This window comes from Micrasema longulum, unplaced genomic scaffold (assembly GCF_059751315.1).
Source record: "Micrasema longulum isolate JH-2025_06_02 unplaced genomic scaffold, ASM5975131v1 h1tg000979l, whole genome shotgun sequence".
In the NCBI taxonomy this organism is placed as follows: Eukaryota; Metazoa; Arthropoda; class Insecta; order Trichoptera; family Brachycentridae; genus Micrasema; species Micrasema longulum.
In genome coordinates this window covers 390,717-417,514 of record NW_028278169.1, presented here as the reverse complement: position 1 = coordinate 417,514, position 26,798 = coordinate 390,717, and the positions used below count along the sequence as shown (strand labels likewise).

The 26,798-nt window shown below is 31.7% G+C and overlaps 1 protein-coding gene across 3 annotated transcripts in view; it reads right to left on the bottom strand.

Annotated features, from left to right (window-relative positions):
• Nucleotides 1–1,293: 1,293 nt before the first annotated feature.
• Nucleotides 1,294–26,798, bottom strand: part of for (cGMP-dependent protein kinase for) — a 328,386-nt gene continuing 302,881 nt past the window's right edge. For 2 of the 3 annotated variants that reach the window (XM_088232396.1, XM_088232397.1), the window contains 8 exons: nt 19,519–19,660; nt 13,691–13,785; nt 12,583–12,729; nt 9,563–9,882; nt 8,268–8,355; nt 7,083–7,267; nt 5,567–5,783; nt 2,701–3,947 (listed from right to left, as the gene is read on the bottom strand). In XM_088232396.1, coding sequence (XP_088088522.1) covers nt 3,782–3,947; nt 5,567–5,783; nt 7,083–7,267; nt 8,268–8,355; nt 9,563–9,882; nt 12,583–12,729; nt 13,691–13,785; nt 19,519–19,660 — 1,360 coding nt within the window. In that variant the 3' untranslated portion in view covers nt 2,701–3,781. Of the gene's footprint in view, nt 3,948–5,566; nt 5,784–7,082; nt 7,268–8,267; nt 8,356–9,562; nt 9,883–12,582; nt 12,730–13,690; nt 13,786–19,518; nt 19,661–26,798 lie in introns of all 3 variants that reach the window. The other variant, XM_088232398.1, reaches the window with a different exon arrangement.

Genomic DNA, 26,798 nt, shown 5'->3' with positions numbered 1-26,798 from the left:
AATGCTTCTGGAGTGGTTATTCTGAACGCTTTTGACCACGTAGAGAACGTTTTTTTAACCCGTGTTTAGTACATAAATACGCTCACTAAAGTGTTTAGAATACCACCCCAGGATGAATACTTTAGTATTATACAGTTTCCCTGGTAATATATATGCATATGTGTGGAATAAATTTATAAATAAATAATAAGTATAAGTGGTAATAAAATAAGTTAATCTACTAGGTAAAGATACTTAAAGCACCAAACAAACACCCATAAAGAGCTCATTCAACACCACCTAGACTCTGAGATTGATATTGCCTCATCTCACTAGATTGGAGATTGTAAAAAAAAAAAAAAAAAAGCGGCCACTCTAAACATTGTGTAACATTCACCATCCTGCCTCTTTTGGAACATTCATATTCCACAGATAGAGCTTGTACATATGATTTTTTATGAGGAAAAGAATGCATAAAATTTAAGGTCGGATAAGTAGTTTGGAATGGGACAGTAAAGGATTTATGAAATGAATGTCAACAAATGACCTGAAAATGTAAACGTACAATGTTTTTACTGTTTCATCACTAAATGATACAAGACATATGTTTTCACGTTTTGACTATTCTAAATGTTTATTTTTTTAAATCAGGGGTGTATAAATCCTTTTATATAGGAAAAACATCGCGTTCATTGAATATAAGAATCAAGGAGCATATGAGATGTCTCAATAACAATAATTTTTCTGAATTTGCTGACCATATTATAACAAATAATCATTCTTTTAATTTTGAAAATGGAATGGAAATATTGCATTTAAATAATAAAAATAAACTAATTAATCTTTTTGAAATTTTAGAAATAAAAAAAGCGGTAAAACAGAACTTAGACATAATTAATAATCAATTAAACTTAAGTCATAGTCCCATTTTTAATATTTTTCCTATAAAATCGAACTCTACCCTGAACGCAATTACCCCCTTCCCTTCCCTTCCCCCACCTTAAACACAATTTACCCCCTCCCTCATCCTTATCGACACCCACTAATTTGTTCACTGTTTCTTTTATGTATGTTTAGTTATAAAAATACCCTGAAGAAGGTAACAGTTGGTTTCCGAAACTAGTTGGTAAAAATAAAGTGAGTGTATCAAAAAACAAAGTATAAGTTTTATTTCTCCAAATTTAATTTAAAATGATACACAAAGTTATTGCAGAAAATATTAAAAATAGTTTATTTTTTTGTTTACTAATTTATCTTTATCAATTTGAGTTTATCGAGTAAAGGTATTTCAAAGAAAAAATAGACATGGAATTATAATATAAAGTTTTTATTTTTCATTTGATATATGAAAATATGTGTTATGTACATTATCAACATGAAATCCAGTTGTATCTAATAGATCACATTACTTTCTCTCAATTAATGGATAAACATGAGTTCCTACATTTTATGTCTAAAGTAGATAGAATAGATATGTAGTAGAATCTTAAATTCACTTAAATTATAGCATTTTGAAACAAAAGTAAGTATAAATAGATATGTGAATATGAAAAAAATATTTAACTTTAACCTATTTACAATAACTCCTGGTAAATATAAACACATCCACTTTATAACAGTTTTTAAAATATATCTTTAAAAGTATTTTGACTTTTTTTTACAAAATAAACCAAATAAAACTTTTTATAAAATTAGCTATCAATAATAATCCTACTAAATTATTGTCTTCCACAGCATAATAAAGAAAAATGAAAATTAAACTTAAATAATTTCAATATGAAACTGAAGAATAAATGTATGTAAAAATTGGCGTGGTCAGTTACATTATTTCTGATGAAAAATGGGTTTAACTGTATAAATTCAAAATAAAAAATAACAGGCAGGTTAAGATTATTCGATTGTAATAATTATTTGTGAATTACAATGTAATATGTAAGGCAAGGGTTATGAGGGCAAGAAAAGTATTCAATTAATATTGATGGTTGAATGTGAACAATAAGCAGAGCCGATGCATTTGAGGCATCGGCCAAATTGGGCTTAAGGGAAATGTTTTATGAAACATGCTGTTTTCATCGGGCATCTCTGATTATTTTCTAAATTGATTTGATTACTGAAATTAAATCAATCAATATGGCTTATTTACATAGTGAATCGAACACCAAAGAACATGATTCATTTCTGTTTTTTTATGATGTCTAACAAACGCTATCCTTCATTTAATACTAAGTATGGTTGAAAGACGCAGGAAAGTTCATTTCATCTGAAGACAATGTGATTCCTATGCTAATATAAAATTGAAATACTACCTATAAACAAAGTATTTGAAGGTTAACGCCTTACAATGTGTGTGACCAAACATGTTTAATAAATGTTGTTAGTGGATATGTAGATCATTTGTGGTGCATCATTTAGCTCATCTAATATATGGTACAAAATATTTTTTTACAGAGCACCCATACAGAACTTGATAAATATATTGTGCTATCATTTGTAATATCATTATTAGAAGACAGAAAATCATTAACTTAATAAATTACAATTATAATAATATTACATCTAGTATGATTAACATTTGTAAAATCACAATGCATTTGAATTAAATGGTAAACATTGTTTCCTTATATTTTCAATTTTACACAGACTTTTTAGAGATTATGACTGTTTTATTAAAAATAAATATATTTTACCTACATAATGCATACTCCCCGCATATTTTAGTTGTTTTTTATAACACCTACTCTTTATTAAGATTATACACTGATTGCAGTCAATTTTTTGTCGATTTGTAATGAAATTAGATGCAGAAATAGTATTTTGGTTTACGATATAAACTCGGGAGATTCAAAATTTTACATATTGATATTTTACTTCAGGAATAAGCGCAATATCATAAAATGATGGCTAAATATGTATAAAAACTTTACCATGATTTCGGTGAATAGCAATCATAATAAAAAGTGCAGGAAACTCAAGTAGTAAGATTGGATGATATATGTACAAAAATGTTTTCAATATGGCATACTTTATTTGCATCGATATCCCGTACAAATTTTTGTCATATAAGTTATTTTATAAAATAATTCTGACTGTTCCCGCAAGTCCAAAATAAAGGTAAACAAATTTAAACTAGGAAAGAAAACTTGAACGATTTCAACAGTAAATTGATACACCTAAAACCAATAAAGTTTTTAAAAGAACTGTGAAGTATCTGATTTATAAACTGATAATGGCACCCTTGGATTTCAATTAAGATATAAGGTCACCAAAATCTGTGTATGGTATTCGATAAAAATAAGTTTTATGTGAATAAAAAAAATTACACTACCCATACAAACAAACTGTATGTATATAAAGCTGAATCTTATGTATGTCGCTTAATAGCTTTGGAGATGGCACCTTTAAACTTTTCTTTTTATAAAAGGGATCATTAGATAAACAACATTTAATTTAATGCTTTAGCATGATGCTTTAGCATTGAAATAAAAGTGTAAATATTAAATACTTTTTTATCTATGAGATATTCAGTTTAATTATATTGAAAATAATGCATCAATAGGATTTGTCAAAATAAAAATGATTTTCATCAATAATTGCAAAATTAAAATTACAGATCATTATGAATTTACATTCCTGATACAAAAAGCGATATTCATTATTCAAATGACGACTTTAAATTAACTTAAAGTTAATAAAGTGTGAATATTAATTTTGGTTTAGAATGTTAAAATAGTTCTTAGAATAAATAAGGTTATTCGCGTTAAATTTTCCTAATTACGATTATAGTATATAAGGCAATATCAAGTTAGAAGTCGTTGTCCCATCCCGACAGGTCATCTGGGGGAGGTCCATCCGTGTCAGGAGGATACTCGTCAAAGTTCCTCATGTCGGAAGCAGATGCGATGACAGGGGTAATGGGAGGGGATAGGGTTCTCTGAGTAAGACCTTCCCAATTAAAGCCGTCAAACCATCTGGGAAAAAAAAGAAATCCAATGAGAAACTTGCAAGTAAAATACACATTAAACCCCAGTAAAAACAGTAGCGCAACTTTAAAAAACCCATTTTTAAAGGAGAGCAGATATACAACCTAAACTACTACGTAAACTATAATGATGAGACCACGCCGTGTGCCAGCACAAATGTAGTACTACAGTGTTTTGAAGTAATCACTATGCACACTTCTTAGTGTGTGGACACTACAAACGTGTTTTAACACACAAATACAGTGTAATATCAACAACACTCGCACGATCATAGCCTTCAAGTTTGGATCCAAGGTGTGGATTGACAGCCATTGTGGGATTGGAGCCAAGGTGTGGATTCACAGTACCAACCTTATCATTTTGTTTTGGGTAATAATAACTAACAATATTAGGATGAATTGGAAAAGGGGATTCAATGGCTAATTTTGCTGTGAGACGTAAATTAGAATTTGTGTATGTTTGTGAAAAATCTATTTAATTTAAATAAATAGTAAATTAATAATTATGAAGTAATATTGTCACGTAATTTCAAAAACACAAACAAAAGATTCATTAAATTCCAATTGTCAAACGGTACCTGGTTGTTAAGGTGATATTACTGGTAGCAAGATTACTAGGTAACAAGATTAGTACAGCACACTGAAACTAATTTCACACAGTACATTCTAATTAGTAAAACACCCGCTAGGTAGCGCTGAACATTACACGTTTGTGGTGCTCCATTGTGCACTACAATTGAGTGTGTTTGGTGATGTGCATATGATTTCCCATCACTAGTAAATTAACATTTATCCAAAAACTAAGCCACACTTTTTAAAGTTCAGTCACTATTTTTTATTCATTGATATAATTGTGTAATATGCTTTCCTCAGTGCACATGAAGTGTATACTACTGTCATTCGTCATTGTAACTCTGTTATGACCTATGGCTGTGTTAGTTAAGTACGACCTGCTAAGGCGACATTAGACCCATTTACTGGTAGAGGCTCAAAAAGGAGTCATTTGGGTAGATTTCTTTGTCTGTAACTTTACAAAATATTTTCAGTTCTAGATATACAACAGATATATTATATTAAGAGGGTTTTAAGAAACAATGACCAGAGTTCGATATGGGCACAATACAAGAAGTGTCTCAAGAAGTAACTTAACATTTTCAAATTCTTTCATTTTTATGATATATTTATAAATAAGTTGTTCATTCTTAATACTAAACATTTGGAAGGCAGAAAGCCAAACCTGCTTTGGCAAAAAGATCACAGAGTGGTTGATAGCAATTGGAGGTGTTAAGTTGGAAAACCTGTTATACATACTAGTGTTGTACATAAATTGTAAAAGAACAAATAAATAAACATATTTAAGATATTTTTTTTCTCTTGGGAAATATTTTCTATAACCATTTACAGGGTGCACCATTAAGGGTGGAGGTAAATTGTGAATAGAATGGCTGGGGAACGTTGACAATGATCGTGACCTTCAGAATTGAGGAAAGACAAAAAAGAAGAAGAAGCAGTGTAAACATAAGGGAATGTTTTTAGATAAATCGTACTATTATTTAGGACGCCCATTATTTTTTTATTAGTTTCTAAAACAAGAATAAGAAATCTTACTTATGCTTTTGTATTTCAGAGATGCCTCCTTTTTGGTATCCAAGACGCTCTGCCGGATTGTCTCGGCAAAGCTTTTTGATAAGGGCGGTGGCATTCCTTGTGATGTTTCTAGGGAACTCAATGGCGTCAATGCCCTTGAGAATTATGTTATAAGTCTTCATGGGATCTGATCCAGTGAAGGGTGGTGTTCCAGTAAGAAGTTCAAACATCAAAACGCCTGGAAGATAAAATATGTCAAATTAATATAATAAGAAACATAAAGGAGTAAAAGAAATATCTTAATGGTATAAATAAAAGTACTTTGTTTCATGAACCACTTTTTTTTATTATTGTCACAACCGACTAGTTTTGGCAACTTACATTGCCCTCTTCAATTTTATTTATACCTTTAAAATATAAAGTGTAAACTTCTTTTCCACATCCCCTTGAGAGTGGAGCATGTAGACATCACCAGATGCCTTTAGGAGACCCTTTTGCCAGGCAACACTCTCACCTCCTGCCGCATCAATCTTGCATTCCTTAGTTCCGCTGAATAAAGCCGAAAGATCATTGACCGTCTTTTTGGATGGCAGGAGCCCGCAGGTGTAAAGAAAGACAACTCGGGTTAAGACTCTCCTAAGGCATCCGCAGCACGTGTACAAACCAGGTCCACCGCCACACCCTCCATTCTCAGACTTCAATGTTGGTAATAAAATCAAACCTAATATTTTCCTCAAGCACCGACTCTTAAAACTCTGAAGTTCGGTGTTTTTAGTTTTGAGTTTTGTTAAGGTGACAGGAATTGCACCTATATAAGACTAATTTGCATTATACAGGAGTTGAATAATCGACATTTCGTTTTGACGGAGTACAGAGTAGAGATACAATGATATAATGGTCACGGTTTAATACCAAACGGCTAAATAATATAACTTATATTGATAGGAAGGAAGGAACGACCAAAGGTTCATCAATGAAACAATATATTTACAGTAAGGCCTCGACAATTTAGACAGACAAACATCAGGACCTTGCTGGATTACCAAGGCATCCAGATTGTAGTCTGCAATTCTTCAATGGTAATAAAACATGTATGTTTAACTTTCTTTTGTAGATTTCTTTAACTATCAAAAGACAACCTCGATAATATTAACATGTAGGAAGGCTGCACATTTGAATCAGACACGAAAACACAAAAACAGAAGCATGGCGCTCAACGCAGGTAAAATGTCTCCAGCCTACTCCGCAAACACCCACCCCATCCGTCCGGATTACCGGGATCACCAGATGAGCGGGAGGCGGATTAGTGAGGTGAAATTTATACCACAATGGTTTATACCAATTATTTATAGATGATTGGATAAGTGCATAATGTGACAGGTTTTTAGAATATGCAAAACCACAATATGTAAAATTGGTTTAATATTAAAGTCTAGATTTTATATTATCCACATTTATGGGTAGTTTTTTGCCATATTTCAGGCATAAACAACTTACACGCCTACACGAAAAAGAGGAGAATTCTGAGTAAGCTTACCTAAAGACCAATAATCAGCGCTAATATCGTGACCTCTGTTGAGAATAACCTCGGGAGCGACGTATTCCGGAGTCCCGCAGAATGTCCAGGTCTTTCTTCCCGTATTCAGTCTCTTCGCAAAGCCAAAATCAACCAGCTTCACATAGCCTTGACTATCTAATAAGAGATTTTCAGGCTTCAGATCTCTGAAACATAAAAAAACAAGTATTTACCATGATTATATTTTAATTTTTTTGAAAATTTTATACATGTTTAATGAATGTTTAATTCAGAGAGCTTTTACAATACAGAGTTGCTAATAGGAATACATAATATAGTTTGCAAACAATCATACGTTGCAGTTATGCCTCCTATACGGTAAAGGTTAGAACAGAAAAAAATTATGAATTAAAAAGTAAATTGTTTAATTTTTAAAAGATCGGTACAATATATTCATAGTTACAATTCGAAAGAAATAAGTTTGAGATAAGTACTATGAAATGTATCAAAGATGTTGCAGAAAATATATTGGTACACCACCCTTTTTTTATGCCTCTATAATGAATCTTGCTAAATTAAATGCCACTATCACTATTACAAAATACACTATTTTTACTCCATAAATGTTGCATATGTCAAGAAATTGTCTAGATTTATCAATTTTATTTTTCATGAACCAAAATGAATACTTTTATAAGGGAGAAGAAAAATTGACAATGAAATATTTAGAAGAATTATTTAATGAAATTGATGAACTTGATATTAAGTAAATTTTGCTAACATGACTATTACATGTAGTGATATTTAGTTTTTTATAAATAATTATATGCTCGAATATCTGTTTTATGTGCATCCAATTTTTTATGACCAAAACTTTGAGATGTATTCTAAATTCAATTCATTTACTTAAAATAACATAAACATTACAAACATTCATGAGGGACAACGTTCATAGATTAAAGACACATGCATGCGCCAAATGATTTTACCAGAAATCTAGATTGTCAACCCAAGAAACAACTCAGCATTTTCTTTTGAATATAATACATTATATTCTGCTAGACCAATAAATACGCATCAGAACATCAACATAGTGTATTCTGTCCATTTCTAACTGCGGTAGGAGCTCCAACCCCTAACAACCATCGAAATCCTATACAGAAAGCTCATATTAATAAAATGTTAAAATAGTGCAAAATATCTTACCTATAAATAATATTTCTAGTGTGAAGGTAATCAAAAGCTTCAACGACACAAGCAGTATAGAATCTTGTGGTAGAGTCATCAAAATGTCCTGAAAAAAAAATATGTCAGATGAATTCCGAAGAATCAATTTATTTTAAATGAACACTGACATGTGCAACAACAATGCCTGTATAAAAATGAAATAATAGTTGAATTAAGAGTTGCTACAAGATTCTGAAATTAAAACATAGCAAAGATAAAAATCCTATAATGGATCTTGACATTTTCATTCCATACAAGAACTCTTGATATTCTCATTCCATGCAATGGAACTTGAATAAATGGAAATAGCATCTTAAATAAATACAACTCTATGAGTATCTTAAAAACTCTTTAATTTATTCAATTCATGTTATTTATTGACAGCGCTGGATCTAACGGGATCTAGCGCCCCGTCACTTCCTGAAAAGGGGTGAGAATATACATACATTTGTAAAGTAATATAAGCGTTTTATTAGATACTGAGTTCTATCGAGTTTCATACTGATAGTTAGGCCATGGTTCAGTTATTACAGTATACATTTCTATAATACCACAGTCATCAATCAAGTTTTCCCTCTTTCTTGTAAAATTATAGAATAAGATGTTTATAAACCATACGAATTTTACTCTATCCTTTTGTAACATCATAAATTATGCAAATGCAGCAATACAACTTCTGATAAGGGGCGTTCATTCCACATCAGCAGTGCCTACTCTAACTTCTTTTATTATCATCTAAATTTAAAGTCATTCTGATTCGTCAAAAAAATATAAAATTAATTGTCTTGTAATTTGCGTAAATTAAAGCAGCTATTCATTTTTTTATGTTTTTTTTTATGATGTAGCTTAAGTATGCCTATGTGATTCTGACATCATTTCCCTATTCACATCCAATGGTTCATAGGGAACTGAATTGGTACTCAGAATGCTGTGTATTTGGATAATTTTTATTATATAGAAGACTAGGTGATCAGTCTTATGTTTGAGGTGCCAGTACAGGAAATTTAAAACATTGCAATACAAAACCACCTTTAAAATAAGTATTTTACATACACCCTGCCAAGAATCGAACCTAGGACCTCAAGCATGCTACGCGCACAGGCAAACACTACACTACGAGTCGGACTTATCTCAACTTGATTTCCTTGAGAATTGCCATCGAGTCAAAAGCATTTGCCCAGGGTTCTGGTTCTAATTCACATGTAGAACTTTATTCTTCATCTGCTCTGACACAGAAAAATGCATACATGGATATTCAAATAATATCTAATTACCTCTGTCTCGGAGAATAGTCCATAACTCTCCTCCGAGGCAGCTCTCCATGAGCATGTAGAGATACTTCCTATCCTTGAACGTCTTGTACAGCTTGACAATGAACTCGCAATTGGCCTCCCCCATGATCTCCTTCTCGCTCATGATGTGCTGCTGTTGTCTGGTCTCCACGATCTGCGACTTCTTCATCTGCTTCAGGGCAAATGACCGCCCTGGCTCTCCTTGGAGCTGGACAAGCTCAACACGGCCGAAACCTCCCACTCCCAAAGTCGCGATTATTCGAAGGTCGGAGAGACGCAAGTGGGCGAATTCTTCGTTCAACCTGGAAATTTTATCAAAAAGAATTATTTTTAATGCATCAAATTATTTATTTTAAAAAAATGATCAACTAAAAATCTAATCTAGTGTCTAAAATAATGTTTTGTGTTTCATCATTTTAGTCTCTTAACACTAACTTGGCCCATCAAAATAATAAATTAAATTTTTAGATTTTCATAGAGAAACATTTTTGGCCTTTTGGACCAAAGCATCATTATCAATATCCTTGTCCGCAATCAGTTGTTTGGTGGTACTCTAATTGCAGCATATCTAGGTCATTTTTTTTACACGGAAGATAGTTAGTAAGTGTTACGCTTCTGGTGCAAGTCCAGGAATAACGCAGTGTAGAACCATCTTTAAAATCCACCCGGCTAGGAATCGAACCTAGGAACTCAAGTGTGATAGGCGAATACCTCAACCACTAGACTTTGAGGCGGACTGATCTCCACTTCATTTCTTTTTTTCAGGATTTTCACCAGAAAGTAGCCAGCCATCGAGGCAAAAACACTAACAGGGTTTAAACAATAATCATGAAAATAACACCTAGGTTTTCCAAATTAATTGGTTTTTAAGATATTTCATTTTTATTTTAAATAGAATTAAGATCTTTTACATGATTTTTAAGCAGTTCTTTTGACTGTTTCCATTGATGATGTATTATAATAATGATTTAAGACAGTATAAAAATATAATATGAGATATAATTTTTGTTGCTTTTTGTTAAAAATGATCTAACTACTACATCCACAATAAAATCTATTCTCTTCAGAGGTTAAAGAGAAATTATTGTCATGATCGTAGACAAACAACAGATGTGCAAAAAATGCAACATTGACTTTCTTTTATCTTTGATCTTGAAAAAGTTTTATATTTCATATGTTATGTGAATGTGATGCTTTATATCACAAATAAAGCCGCATCTTCAGTGGACCATTGGTAAAACCTGAGGATGTGAGAGTACTGACTCCCATCTAATAGCCCGATACTAGAACTTGGGCTTGGACGAAGAGGTTAACCTTCGTCATGTATATAAAACCACTTGCCCTCCACTCAGTAGCCTGGATATTCAAAGACATATGCTTCAAGGGCGAGAATAATTTACGTAGACCCGTCACAATAGATCGACACAGATCGCAGTGACGTCATGAACTTATTTAACACTGCCTACAAGAAAAAAGAATCTCTCTTTTCACTAATTACATAATTCATCCATGACTAATTAATTTTCATAATAAAATATGAATTCATAAAAAATGTATGTATACTTTAGATTATTGAACAACTTACCATATTTCCAACTATTCCATATGCATGAAGCAGAAATAAATAGTAAATAAATTATTAAAATATAGTTTTCAATATAAAAAATAACATTTTTACATTTTTAAAAATTTAAATAGTATTGCTTCAAATAATTTTTAATTGCTATTTTCTTTATTGTGAAATATTATAACATATTGCATACACTTAAAGGCATTGATAAAGATTATGCATGCGAATTAAACACATGATCAATTTGCTATCTATAAAAAAGCTGTTAGAAGATACCATATTGGCTCCCAATCATGGGCGACTAATTTTATAATAAATAATAAATACAAATTTCAACACAAGATTGACTTGTTTAACTGGTGATTATATACATATGTGACAGCTCAAACCATTCTAATTTATGTATGTATGAACAAAGAATTTAAATATTCAACATAGTACAACAGAGATGGAGAACATTTGAGGCGCTGAGAGCCAGAGACTTTCAAGTGACATTAAAAATGTTTTTGGAAAAACGACTTTCAAACATTTTTGACTTTCGCTTTTTATACAAAAAGTCTACGGTTTGTATTATGATTTTTTCTTACCATAAATTAATGGAAAGGATATAAATTATGTAAACTGACAGCTCATACAAATTCGGCGGTTATGTTTCTCTGGCATAATTTCTTTGTGAAACTTTAATTTAGCCATATTCATATTTTGATTATTTAAATACCAGCTTTAATATCGGAGCTTGAGTAAATGCGGGTAAAAACATAGGATTTTTTTACATCTAACTACATAGGTACTCAGATTAATTTGATGTCAAATGCTGCTTAAGCTTCTATGGCTCTCAGCACCTCATTTTAGAGAAGGGAATATGTATGTCTAGACATTTACAGGGTTTATGACCTGTCATTGGCGGGTTTGAGTGACCACTTTACTTACACACTGTGTATTGTTTACCATTCTGCATATGTTTGAACATCTCTATATAATATCATTGACTTCATAAATGTATGTATATTGTACTCCTCTCCTAACAGTAAGACCTTTTCTCTTTTAAGAAAAATTAACATGTAATGCGAATTTCATGATAACCACATTTTGCCAAATTCGTCATATTTCATTTGTATGTTTTTAATGAATAATGCCGATTTAAATGTAAATTGCAGAGTTTTTGGCTTATTTATAGTTATTTTTAGATGCCACAAAACAAAAAAATCAAAATAAAAGGTTTTCAAAAGAACTATCTAGATACTAATGAGTTGCTAAAAGAAATTAAGGAGGCTGTGTTCTTCTTTTATTTAGTGATTTTTACAATTTTATACATGTGCTCTATTATTTTTACTTTATTAGCTGTAGAAATGCAAGGGGGTCTTTTTTTTACTTCATTATATATCATTTTCATATTTAGGCCTTAATGTTTTTAAGTGATGTGAACTTTTACCTTCTTCTTGTATCTCCTTCATCCTTGTATCTGGTTCTGATCTCATCCAGGTTAGAAATGAGCTGGTTGAAGGTCTCCCTGTCTATCACGAGACAGGTAACGCCATCTGGTGAGTCACAAATGATGTTGGCTGTCCTCAAATCGTCACTAGAAAGGATACAAGAAGCAATTCTTATAATACGTCGAACTCGAACGCTACCGTTAAAGCCCGGTATGCAGGTAATAAAAACATGAATAAGATATTGTTGGAAATTGAATATTACAACTAGAATTATCTACTTAAAAAAAAAAAGAGAATACAATTACAACTAAAATATTTCCAAAACTTAATTTTTTTTTAAAAAAAGCATAATTTTACATAGAAATAAAAGAAAATGTCACAAAAATTTGTGTGATTTAAAATGCTTGTATTTCTTTTCAAAAACTAAAAATAAAGATTATTCTTCCACTATTTTAATGTTCAATTTATTATCTTCAAATTATTGTCATAAATTTTAGTTCAATACTCAGTCTTTACATGAGAATCAACATACCTAAGTTTAGTCTAAATTTGAAATGGCGTAATCTGCCGGTTAAAAAGTAATTACTCGGATATTACAGTTATATAAAACATCAAGTATATTGTTTAATAGAAATACTTTTAAAACTTATTGTTTTTAACAAATTTATGTTTTTTACTCTTTTATTATTGCGCAATTTAAAAAACCTTCTTTTTAAAACGGCCAAATCGTATGATTTAGTCATTTTTCGTGCGTTTTACCCGACTACAGCCTTAACAGAGTTATCTTAGACTGTCTATAGAGAAAAACCGATAAATATCGGGTTTTTTTTCTCAGCTCATTTTCGTACACAAATGTGTACAAAAATGAGTATATTTGCATGAATATTTAAAGTATCTTCGTCGGTAACCTATAATTGAACATGTTTAGAAGAAAAAAATGTATGCGTATTCTGCTTTTCAAACAGAAAACCTAATTTTACTTTGTAGATAAAATTGAAGATAATTGTAATCGCGGCCCTGGCCTGTTGTGATGAAAAAAAAAATATTTTTTCATAAAAAAAATAATAAATGTAATTCCTTCAGATTTTATTTTATTTATCATCTTACCCTTGCAATGCCTTCTCGCCGAAGAAATCTCCTTTCTCCAGGATTCGTATGAACTTTTCTTCGTGAGTATTGGGCTGCTTGATAGTCACTTTCACCTGAAATTTTATGGAAAATAAATATATTTCGACTTTCGAATACCGGGGTATTAAAAATAAAATTACATTGCACAATATTGGGCCCACTGCAATACCGTCGTAAAAATCGGAAATCGTTATTATAGTAGCCGTTTTCTTTCCCACCATAAATAAAAGCTTCATCATCCTGGGTTTCTTTATACTTGATCGTATTTTTTTACGACCAGCTTTAATTTATATTTTTAAAATAAATTTCATACATCCTCCTTAAAAGTATATCAGACGCCTTTAGCATGCAATACAATTTCGGCGATCTTTTATACGTACGTGTATCAATATTTGTATTACTTAAAATTCATTTTCGTATTGGATTTATTAATGCCATACAAAGAGCAACTATGTTTAAACAAAACATTGGCCGATTTGGCGAATGAGGAAGTACATATGATTTTATTTTTTTATGGATTGTATTATGAGCACTGTAATTTTTTGTAATTTTGACATTACTCCACCCGTGACGTCACAAGTTCTCGTCGGAAAGTTCTACTGAATTTGTAGTTGTATAATCGTGCTTCTGGTGAATTGGCTTATCGGAAATCTATCACAACACTCTATCATTGAGTTATTCTTAGGAACATGTTACGTAGTCTAATTAAGTAAATTTTTATTATTAATTTACGTAGTCCAATTTAGTATATTTTAACACGTTTTCGAGAAACTTTGCCGTACAAACAAATAGTCTAACTTTTACCGAGTGTAAGAAAATGTTTTTTTTTCAATTTCCCGTAGCACTGAACTTCCTCATTAACAACCAGGCACGACAAGAGCACAAAACTCTTGTTTAGTAATGTATGCTTTTGATTAAACTACTAAAAATATTTTAATGGAAACTTTTTAACAATATGTAATGTAAATATAGAATTAAGAATGTAAATATACTACTTCTCTGAGTATATTTTTGGGGTTTTTATTCTCCATTTCCGATACTTTTAACAAGCATTATTTTTTGTGTGCTCACCGGGAGTCGAACCCGGAACCTTCCGTGCGTGAGTCAAGCGTCTTAACCAGTACACCACGGAGGCCGCCAATCATTACAAATATTTTATTTTATTTTATGTAAAATGCGTCGTCTGCCAATCATACAAACGTTGATTGATATAATACAGCGTAATTTTTGGTCCATTTATTATTTTCCTGGCTCTAAATTAATAAAACAATAAAAATATAACAGTAAAAATAATCACGTTTATTATACTTGCTTCCACTCATTTGATTAATTACTGTTGCTCATTATTTGATTTCGATTGAAACCTTAATATTAAGAAATAACTCCATAGCTTGATTATTATTCTAAAACCATTATTTTTGTATTTCTCAAGGCTAAAAATGAAGGTTGTAACGTTCTTTTCATGTTAGATATAATAAACCGATTTGTTTTATAACGTAATAATGATTTACTATTGAATATTCAATTGTTTGTGTATAAAACGATTTGGCGATGGATATTTTTTTTTTGTCTAAGACACATGTTGATATACTAGTTATAAAAAGGCATAATGTGTATGGTGCCGAACTAAACAATGAATTATACATTTTATCAACCTCGTTCAATGTCAATCATTTTTTCCATCATTAAAATATTATAATTAATTTCGCACAAGACTGGGGGCAGGGCAGTACAAATAATTACACTACAATAATGAATCACGCGATTAGCGAACTGTTTTTTAAGCACTATAGTAATAATCAATTTTGAATGAACTTACCAGTCCATCACACAAATGATTTAATTGTAGGCTTCCGAATAAGCTCGTAATTACAGAGTGCCTGTCGATTTTGTCTGCACGCAATTTAGGATGATGAAAATGTAAAATACAAAAAGTTATTTTTTCCACATATTTCTTTGTTAAGTAATCATCCCTATTAGAATGTATTGGCTTAAACGTTATTGTTATGCGTTTGATGGCTTAGAATCCTGTCTATTCACTCAAAGAATGAAGCTTTGCAGAAGATACGATATTAAAATTCACTTAGAAATCGATTAATCAATTCATCATCAATTGAAATATTATTAACAGCGCAACTACGCTGAAAGGTTAAATATATATTATTATATAAAAAATATACTGATTACTGTTCTTTAAAGCCGATTATTAAAATACGTACTTTGTTCAATGTAGACGCTTAGAGCTAAGTAATTCTAAAGAACATCGTGCTAAAGCACGTAAATACGAGTACAAAGCTATTTTTTTGTAAATTAAACGATGGCTTGCATTAACTAATATTACGTAAATTATTTTACCAATAAATTTCCGCTAGAGTAATCTTCGATTGTGACTAACTAATGAATGATTGAAACTATTTTCCATTATTATACAATTTAATATAATACGAGGCCGGTTGCATCGGAAGGTTTAGAAATTTACGTCAAAATGGCGGCGTGGCCCCGTGGTGTAAGGCTAAGACGTTTGCCTTCCGCTCGGAGGGTTCCGGGTTCAATGCAGGGCGGTATCACATAAAAAAAAAAACTGAGATTGCCTTTCTAACCCTTGTTCTAAAAATCCTAAAATGTTCCCAATCTCTGTTATAATATGTTAATCTTAGATGGAATATATTTAGAGTCAAGTGCGCCGGAGGTTTATTTTAGCAGTGCTTTATAAGTTAAATATCATTACAAATTGATTTCGCGTCATCGAAAAGAACTAAACATCTGTTAACTTATACGTCTACTATGTAAATATGTATTTACATTTTTAGCATTTTAGATATTACAGCAGTTGGCGAATTCTGCGAGTAGATGTTCAGAATAGAAATGAATCCTTGATGTCAGCCCAGCGATGATGAGAACAAGAAAGAGCCTTGCATCGATCATTCCCAAGAGTTTCTAGTTTTTATTCCATAACAAACTAGCACCAGTAATAAAATTAGCATAATAACATGGGTATTGAACAATTTGCCCCATAAAACAAACAATTTAATGCACGCCACGTTGTGCCATCGATAAAAGTTATATTTTTACTCATTGTGTGAGAAAAAGAACGCCACTTTTGAATTCATAAACAAAATGAATAACAAAAATAATTATAGAAGTTGTAGATAATAGAGAAAATAAATCGACTAGAAATTACTCATTTACAAATGCAAACGTAGGTAAAACTCCGAATCATGCCCAGGGCCCTGATTTCAATGTGAAATGAACAGCGTTATCTTAAATTGTTTAAAAAACTTAAAGCAAATTTTGCATAAAAAAATTAATACTAATGTGACTTATGTAATTATTTTTTAAACATGCGCAAGTGAACGTTACTGACAAAGATATTTAAAAAAAAATACTCAATGAGTACACTTTCGTGCAGAAAATTTGATTTTATTTTACAGATAGTTGAAGATAACTCTGTTTACTTCCTATTGTTATCGAGGCCCAGGACCCCGATTACAATCGGAAATTAACAGTTATCTTCGACAATCTATAAAGTAAAATCGAAATTTATGTACGAAATATGTATATTTGAATGAACGTACCTTCGTCGGTAATCTGTAATTGAACACGTTTATATGATATTGGTAATATGCATATTCTATTTTTCATGCAGAAAACATAATTTGACTTTATAGATAAAATTGTCGATAATTGTTAACTTCCCATTATAATACGGGCCTAGGGCCCCGATTACAATGGAAAGTTAAAAGAGTTATCTTCGACCGTCAATAAAGAAAAATCGATATGTGTGTACAAAAACGAGTATATTTGCATGAACATTTAAAGAATCCTCATCGGTAACCTATAATCGAACATGTTTAAATGAAAAAAATGTATGCATTTTCTGCCTTTCATACAGAAAACATAATTTTACTTTGTACATAAAATTTAAAATAAATGTAAACTACCTATTGTAATTGGAGCCCCGAGGCCATCAAGACAACTAGTGGCCTTATGCTGTAACTAATTCGTTTTGTAAACTCTTCGTATCGTATGAGAGGGAACGAGAGCGAAATATGGTTTTGATTGCGTTAGAATAAGACGGATACATGACGAACGAACGAACTTACGAAACGAAATTGTGACAAAATAAGCCTGCTGAGTTATCTTCAATTGTCCATAATAAAATACTGAATTTTCTGAATGAAAAATTGAATTTTGCAATACAATATATTTTTAGACATGTTCAATCACACAGGTGTCTGAAGATGATACTTCAAATCTTAATACAAATTTTCATATAGAAAATTCGATTTTACTGTCAATTGAAGATAACTTACCATTGTAATCAGGGCCCGTGTCATTCGACATTAACCCCTTATACCTAGGACACATTTTTGTGTTGATTTGCGTCTTGTAAACGTGTTCTTTATTAAGACAATAAACCTATTACATTTGAAAAAGTTGAGCGGAAAACTGATATACCAATGTACGTTATTACGATACTCTTGTAGCATATCTAAGACTTATTAATATATTATAATACCTCAATTCAGGTGGTTTATTAATGTATCACTTTTTTCTAGATGTTATATAAAGGGTTGATGTCCAAATCTACACGGAACTGTAAAATTAGGGTGGATTGATATTTATTATATTATTTTGTATTTATTAAAATTTTGTTCAGCACCTATTTTTAGATAACAGTCCTGCAAAAAGAAATCGAGTGTAAATTAGTCGATTTCGTGGTTTAATGATTATTGCGTTTGCCCGACATTAAATTAATAATAATAGTTTAAAACGTAACCATAATACAATAAATATTAATGCACTTTTTGTTATTTTATCGTGCCGTGTAGATTTTTACGATGGTGTGAAATGGCCTTATACAGTACTATTTTCAGTACTCATTAGTTAAAAGATCAGAAATAGTTTAGCATAGAATAAATTGTAGATTGAGATTGACCCGGTTGAAATGAATAAATCATTAAATTGTTCACTAAACAAAGTTTAACAATAGTTAATTTACATTTGAATAAAATTGCACAGCTGTGTGACTTAGTACAAAACTAATTTGTATGTAGAACCAAATATTTCTCTAGCGAAAACATTCGTGATGACATTTCACTTAGCATCATGTCTTGAGAAACACTTTGGACATGCGAAAATTATAAAAGTGTGATTCGATATTTTCTAATGTCGGGTAAAGTACAGGCGATATCGTCGCCGTTCAGGCAAAAGTCACTTACCCAAAAAACGACATTTTAAGTAATTGCAATTTAAAAGTTTGGAGACCAAGAAAAAGTTATCAAGAGAAAAGCACGGACTGTTTACATCAGTCTACTGTAAGTTCTATTCAGTAGGTCGCTCCCTTCCGCATACGCGTCACCTTTGTTTGTCGTTTTGCTTTACGCCCGACTAACTGAGCAGGACGGAGACAGGAGATAATTCGCGAATTGTAACATATTAATAAGACGTTTTTTGACATTAATATAGCTTTACTAAACAAATATTGATTAAGATAAGAAAATCACTTGCCGGTAAAGGTTATACTATCGCTTTTCCAGATTGATTTGTACAGTATCTTAGCGTACATATTGGCATTTAAGTAATTTCGAGGAGAAAAGTAGCTGGCGAACGCTCGCAACAGACTAAAGTCCGTTCTATCAAACATAGACCAATTGGCCGCAGGTTGAGGGAACATATTTCGAACGCTTATGTTTACTCCAGTTATATACCTCAATGTTCATTCGTGTCTTTTGTATTGCTATTTTTTGGTAAGTGACTTTTGCCTGAACGGCGACGATATAAGAAATTGTGAATTTGAAACTGACCTGTCCCTTCGATATAATGAAGAACGTGTCTCCTCTTGCTCCTTGTCTGACAATGTAATCTCCTTGCTGGTAGAAGGTTTCTTCCAAAACGTCAGAAATCTTGGAGAGTGTATCTCCTGGAAGATTCTTGAATATCGGAACGCTGGAATAAAAAAAAACAATTAATTAAAGCGGAATAATATATTAATTTTATACAGATTCTAAGCCAAAATCACACTTTTGCTACCTTCAGTATCAAAACTTTTTTTTATGCATGTAGTTTGAAATGTAAATCTGAAAAAATAAGTTTTAATATTTGCTCAAAAAATAATTTTGTACAATTCATTACAACGGAAAACAATGAATTTCACGGTACAGTTTTGACGAATATAATTGTAATTTTGTATTGTTTTGTAATTTCTAATGTCGACAGTTATTTCTGCATTGTAAGATATGGGTATGTGAGTTAAGCCATAGTATACTTACAACCGTATCATTATCTGGTAACAGCCTTACTAAGCTGATGACAACATGCAATATTTCACTATTCAAGTGGGGGCAAATTTCTATTCGTTAAAATTTACCGCTTTGCTTAATTACCCAATATTTACATTAACAGTGTACAGTTATTGCAATCATAAATGAATAATGCACTGTTCATGTTTGTGGAACCTTAGTTTGGGGTAGAAGAAAAAAATACATTAACCCTGGATTCATAAACATAGGTACTTGGGTGTTAGTCAACAGAAATCTTAAACGTTATTTATTAATTATTAATTAAATGAAAAAAATATATACTAACATAGTACAACGATTAATTATCAAAGTATTAAAGAAACAATCAACTTTAAATACAAAAAATCTATATAAATGATTTTAAGTTCATACAGTAGACAATATTTGCAAAATAAATTCTATAGTACAAAGAAGAAAAAATAAACGAATTTGAAATGAATAAGTCACTCAGATGCCAAAATAATATCAAAATTCCTAAATTCCAGACAAATCACGGTCAAAATAGTTTTGTTTTCAAAGACCTCCTCAATTAAATAAAAACTATTAAAACTAATATGTCACTAAATAAGTTCAAAGTAAATTTAAAGAAATTTTTTGAACCCGAGTAAAAACAACATCCTATATAGTATATATCGTGGGTATACTGGCAAAAAACGTTATTTATTTATTTTTTTTATTTATTTATTTATTCACACTTATTATCAAAATACAATTCCATATTCACTTTGCCCAGCTAACAAGGGTACATACCCCGTTCCAAGCTAGGCAATTACATTTTAATATATTATAATACTTAACAAATTAATATAGAGCACAGACAAACAAAATATAAACTTATTCGGATACACATTTTGTTTCATATACATACAGACATACACATATATACACATATGTATATATAAATATACACATATATACATATGTACATACACACACACGTACATACACGCATGCGCATACACATACATACATTCATAAAAACATAGACTATTTATTTATGCGAAACTTCATGGTTGTCATCTATAAATATATATTTTTTAAATTATTCTTTATTTTTTATATTTTATTTTTGACATCCAGTAAGGTTCTCCAATCCGTGGCATGCATCAACTTTTCTGACTCCCTACGACCAATGTCATGAAAGAGCGAGGTCAACACCTTCCGTAACTTGACAACACTCCCGTCTTTCCACGATTCTGGCAAAAGGTTATGGACCTTTTTGCCTACGTTATAGTGTTGTCTCGATGCCAGAACAGTGTTGACCCCTTCACTTAGTATCAGATCCCTATTAGAGTATCTTGTGTTATGGTTGTGGTTGACGCTTGGGTAAATGTCTCTCTTTATGTGTGTAACCACTACCGTTCTCAATATATACTGTTGAATAATATTCAGTACTCTGAATTCTTTGAAAAGCAAGTCACTTGGATAGCGAAATGTTTTTTTTAAGATGACTCGGATTAAAGATTTCTGTGCAATTGCTACAGGTTTATTATGTAGGTGTTCATAGACAAAAGACTGGATTTCACCCCCTCGGGGGTCATTAAGATTAACAAATTACAACAGGGATGGAGAATACCTTAAATAAGGGAATATGGAAGTCAAGGCATTTACTGGGCTTATGACCTGTCATTGGCTGGTTTAAGTGGCCACTTTACACTCTGTGTAACATTCACCATTTTGCCTATGTTTGAACATCCATATTTCTTCAATTCTGTTGATTTTAGTGAAGTTAAAGAGCTAAAACCTTTATTGTTGTAAAGAGATTCATCTGACTGAATTATTTCACATACTAGGCAACAGAAAGTGAGAAAATTACAAAAACATGGGCGTATTGAATCTTACAATTTTATACAAAAATTAAAAACAAAGATTAACATGGCAAAATGGTGAATGTTACACAGTGTGTAAAGTGGCCACTTAAACCAGCCAATGACAGTTCATGAGCCCTGTAAATGCGTGGACTTCCATATTCCCTTCTCTAAAATGTTCTCCATCTCTGTTGTGGTTTATTTTTTTAGTTGATTAACTTTCCAACACGAATAATAAAATAATTTAGTAACTATTTCTAGCTGAATTCAGATCATTTGCATATGTACGCGATACATAAACGGATATATTTATTAATTCCAGCAAAAATGTGCAAAACGTACTAATTATTCACATGAGAAAGTTAGTGCAAACTGAACGAGGAACTCACTTTTTACTTTCGTTTCTCCGTAAAGCCACCGAGTACCTCCATACTCCATACTGGTATAAATTAATATGTTTATTCGTCCCATTACTAGTGATTTGTACTGTCTCCAGAAACGTGTGGTTTGATATTTACAGCGCGATGTGACGCAATATTTATTCAAAAATTGTGGCCTAGCGCGCATTGCGATTTTAAAACGCGCGGTAGTTTACCCGTAATAATAATATTATATTATGATTCATGGTTATACGTGCGAGTGCGCGCATACGCGGCTAAAAAATCGCATCGATGAACTCTCGTGTGGCTGTGATGTAACACGAGTCTACTAAGATACAATACTGGAGATATATTTTTTATTTATTTAAATAATGAAGTTGTATATTTTTGTAAACTTCAAATGGACATTTTCGCACGGGATTCAAAAAGTAAAATTTGTGTAAATATGCTAGATTTTAATACAAAAATATTTATCCTCGCTATGCGAAGAATAATTATACGAACGAAAATGATGCCAATACCACAATAAATATGTTTTACTGTATAAGAAAGAGAACGAGAAAAGAACTTATAATAAGGAAGACAGAGACGCTGTTCTGTGGCCGGTGTTTGTGTAAAAGAGACAAAAACAAAATAATAAATTCGTTCAGTCGGTTATTGGCATTGAGCGGGAGTGTACGCTAGTTAAATGACCGGCGTACTGGTGATATTTAATAAATGTTATTTAGCTAAAACAGGACTAAATTATTTATCATTTTTTGTAAATTATGGAAAAGGAATTATTTAACAGTACGTCTAAACGTTTTTTTTTCAAAAGTCTGAACTTCTAAATATTCTGTTTTTTGCTTGGAATAACACGATGTTACAATAACCGCATGTAAAGGATTTTTTTAGGACAGCCTTTTAAGAGTTCAAAAATCGTAACCAGCAATATTTTTGACGCAGTGCAGTACCCGAAAACAAAATTGTAATGTATGGACAAGTATTAAAATGCGCATTGCGAGCACTTGCGCTCAACGGGAATTATATTGAAATTAGGAGGGTATGGAATCTATCGAGTTATAATATTTTTAATAAATTTTAATAAAAAAATGGGAGATATTTTTATAAGTGCGCACTTGCGGTTAAACTCCCGCAGCTGGCCAGTATTATTCCTACTCTCCAAGCTTAAGAGGTGACAGGGAATTTCGATGAATAGTTATTTGAACATTGTTTTTCTGACACTTTCTCGCAGACGAATCTCCGATACTATGCTAAAAAGACAACTGCACGTCGGACTGCTTATGCCTAGTCGAAATCGAGAAAATCGACGTTTCGTTGACCCGTTATCCGCACCTCGAAACTGACCCGATTTTGTTGTTTTTCTTTAACAAAAAGTGTCAAAATAAAATGTTCTAAGTCTGTACTTTTTGATTTTTTTAAATAAAGTTATCATATTTTTATACCGTACGTCCGAATACAGCAAATAAAAGCAAGCGCAATTAAGGGTTTTTGGATGGTTCTACTTCTTATAATTTATAGTAAACTATTTATTTAAAAAAAAAACGATAGAAACACGCTAATGGTAAATATATGTTAAGTGTAAAAAAAATCTTGCTCTAGCTCTATAATCCAGGGAGAAAATACGAGAACACGTTTGTATGCAGAAAAGTGAGACCGCGATTCTTCTTAAACTTATGCCGCACAACACAATGTCAGCCGTAAAGTGACAAGGATTTAGAACCTCGATGTTTAATTTGTGGTACCTCAATTTCAAGTAATTCAAAATAATTCCACCCTATTGAGAAACCTTCGGCCTTCAAGGGATATACCCAAAAACGGTGTTAGCGTTTTTTTCTCGCTCTGTGAATTAATGCACACACACAAGCAATTTACACGACATCCATTTTCAACTGATTCAGTGGCGGTTTTTTACCCGCCAGTGCGCGTAAAGCAACTTACTTTTGCGGAGGAGAGTTGACCCGCGCGTTCGAACGCCAGCATGTGCGGGCCTAACCTAAACTCTAACAGATGTTACGGTGAAGCAGAAACGCCATTCTGACAGTTGGATTGATAAATTGCTGAACGAATTATTGATACACCGCACCACAGCTAATTATTACCAATATCAACCGCTTTCCTCTTTTGTTACTGTATAAAAAACGCCATTAAAATCAAAACGCTTTAGATTGAATTAAGATGCGAATAATTCAAATGTACAGAAGCTTATTTGACGTAATGATATTACATAATTTACGGTCAGTATTTGTTCGGACCAAATCCATATCCATTATCTACCTACCTGTCCTTTCCATTTCCTAGCGCACTTCATGTAACAATAATACTACGTGTGAGTGCCGGTAGCAACATTAAAAATCAGTACAAAATCTACCATTTACGAGTGCTTTGCTAATATTTCTACAAGCGAGCTGTGCCTGCGTCATTTTAGACCACCAGATACATCCAGACAAGCTGTGCCAGCGTCTTCCGACCGCCAGCTTCACCAGGGTTCCAGCACTCGTCACGCCTCATCCATCAGCAGATTAGTGTAGTTGCGCAACCTTTCTTCTCACTCTAAATTTTCATCCTCCTAGGACGAGGTATTCTTCACACCTCGTCCACTCCTCAACAGTATTTCTTAGAGGGAAGTGAATTCTTCGCTTTCTTTTTTTCCCCAATTCAATGAAATGCATATTATTAGCCTAAGGATTATCTTTTTTTCTGCGCAAAGATCCTAAGGTTACCAGGACCGCGATTATAAACGCCTATCTTCATCGATATATACTGAGACGGTATAAACTAATATCAGTATTGATTGATTTGGTGTTTATTTTGTAGAACTCTGTATTCAAACTTATAATATTAGAAATCCAACACTGATTTGAGTCTACTGAACACTTTATTTTATTTTTAAAATATAATTTTTTTTGATCTTATATTTTACATATTTGTTATTGATATTATTGATACACGAAATTTTGTTTTTATATTTTTTTATTTGTAAAAATAAAATAAATTGTTCAGTAGACTCAAATCAGTGTTTGATTTTTAATATTATAAGTTTAAACTAATATCCATATTTATGTACGAAAATGTGTATATTTGTATGAAAATTCAAAATATCTTCGCCGATAAGAGGTAATTGAACATGTTTAGAAAAAAAAATGTAAACATATTATATTTTTTATACAGGAAACTTAATTTTACTTTGTAGATAAAATTGAAGATAAATTTTAACTTCCCATCAAAATACGTACCCAGGGCCCCGATTACAACGGAAAGTCAACAGGGGTTTATACAATTATTTAAAAAGTAAAATCGAATTTTCTGTACGAAAATGTGTGGATGCATTAGTACATCAGCTTAAAGTATCTTCGTCGGTAACCTGTAATTGAACATTTTTCGAAAAAAAAAAAAAACATACAAATTTACACTAATTTGATTTAACTTTTTTCGGTTGATTGGTTTAAACCAATTGACGGGTTACTTAATAAACCCGTTTATGTATTGGTATTTAAGCTTAAACAACAAAATTTACAAAGAGATAATATTTTTTTCAGATAGACAAGATATTGTCTTGTATAAAAGTATCATCTGCCAAAAAGTGAGCTAATTATTGCACTTTTGTATAACTGTCTTTGCTGTAAGAACACATTAACCGGGCTGTCTTTAGATACTTCATTGTTCTCATAAGGTATTGGTGTTGGTTCTGCAATTTCCCACAGCAAATAAAATGATAGAGCGAGTAGCGCGATTTGGAACATTGATGTTAATTTGATAGAATATCTTGAGCATCCATCTAACCGAAAAAAAAATTGTGTAAGACCATTAAAGAAGCTAAAGTTCTTCAAAATTTTAAGGCTAAAAATATGAAAATATTCCAGTTTATCGAGGGTATCCAGAGTATTGATTAAACTGTTTCGGTAAGCAATTGTTCTAAGAAATTTGCGCTGAGCGGATTCAATCCCCTTTTTATGGTTATCGTAAATGGGAGACCAATAAATTAGAATTAAACTCTAATAAGCTCCGACCCGAGATTTATAGAGAATATTTTTTTTAATTTTTTTTATTAAAAAAGGTAAATATGAAAAGAAAATATAAAAGGGAAAATAATGAAACCCACTAAACCGCGAATCCGGCTAGTCAGCAGGTTTCTTATTTTTCCTTTACAAAGAAAAACGTTAGAGAAATTATATAAATTTAAAAAGTAATATAAACATTATTAAGAACTAAAGGCATACATATTTTTTACACAAAATTTATTTACAAAAATTTAAATAGGTGACTGTTAACATAAAATAATAATCAATATAAAGCCTTGTTACAGATTAGTCATTTAAATTTTTTTCTTAAACGTTTTGTCAACACTTTCTTTTAAGATCTGCTTAGTAATATTTTTGAAAATTGTATATGAAGTGTTCTTTGGCCATACTTGTTTACAAACCTCGGTACTGACAATCCTTCACGTTGTGCTAGCCTTGTATTATGTGTATGTATATACCTTTTCTGGTAGTTACTATCAAATCGATATCTGGCAACAAATTGGAGCCATAGAAGAGCATTTGCGGACAGGCACCCTTGGCAATTGCAACAATTGGGTTTTTAAATGGTCTTGATA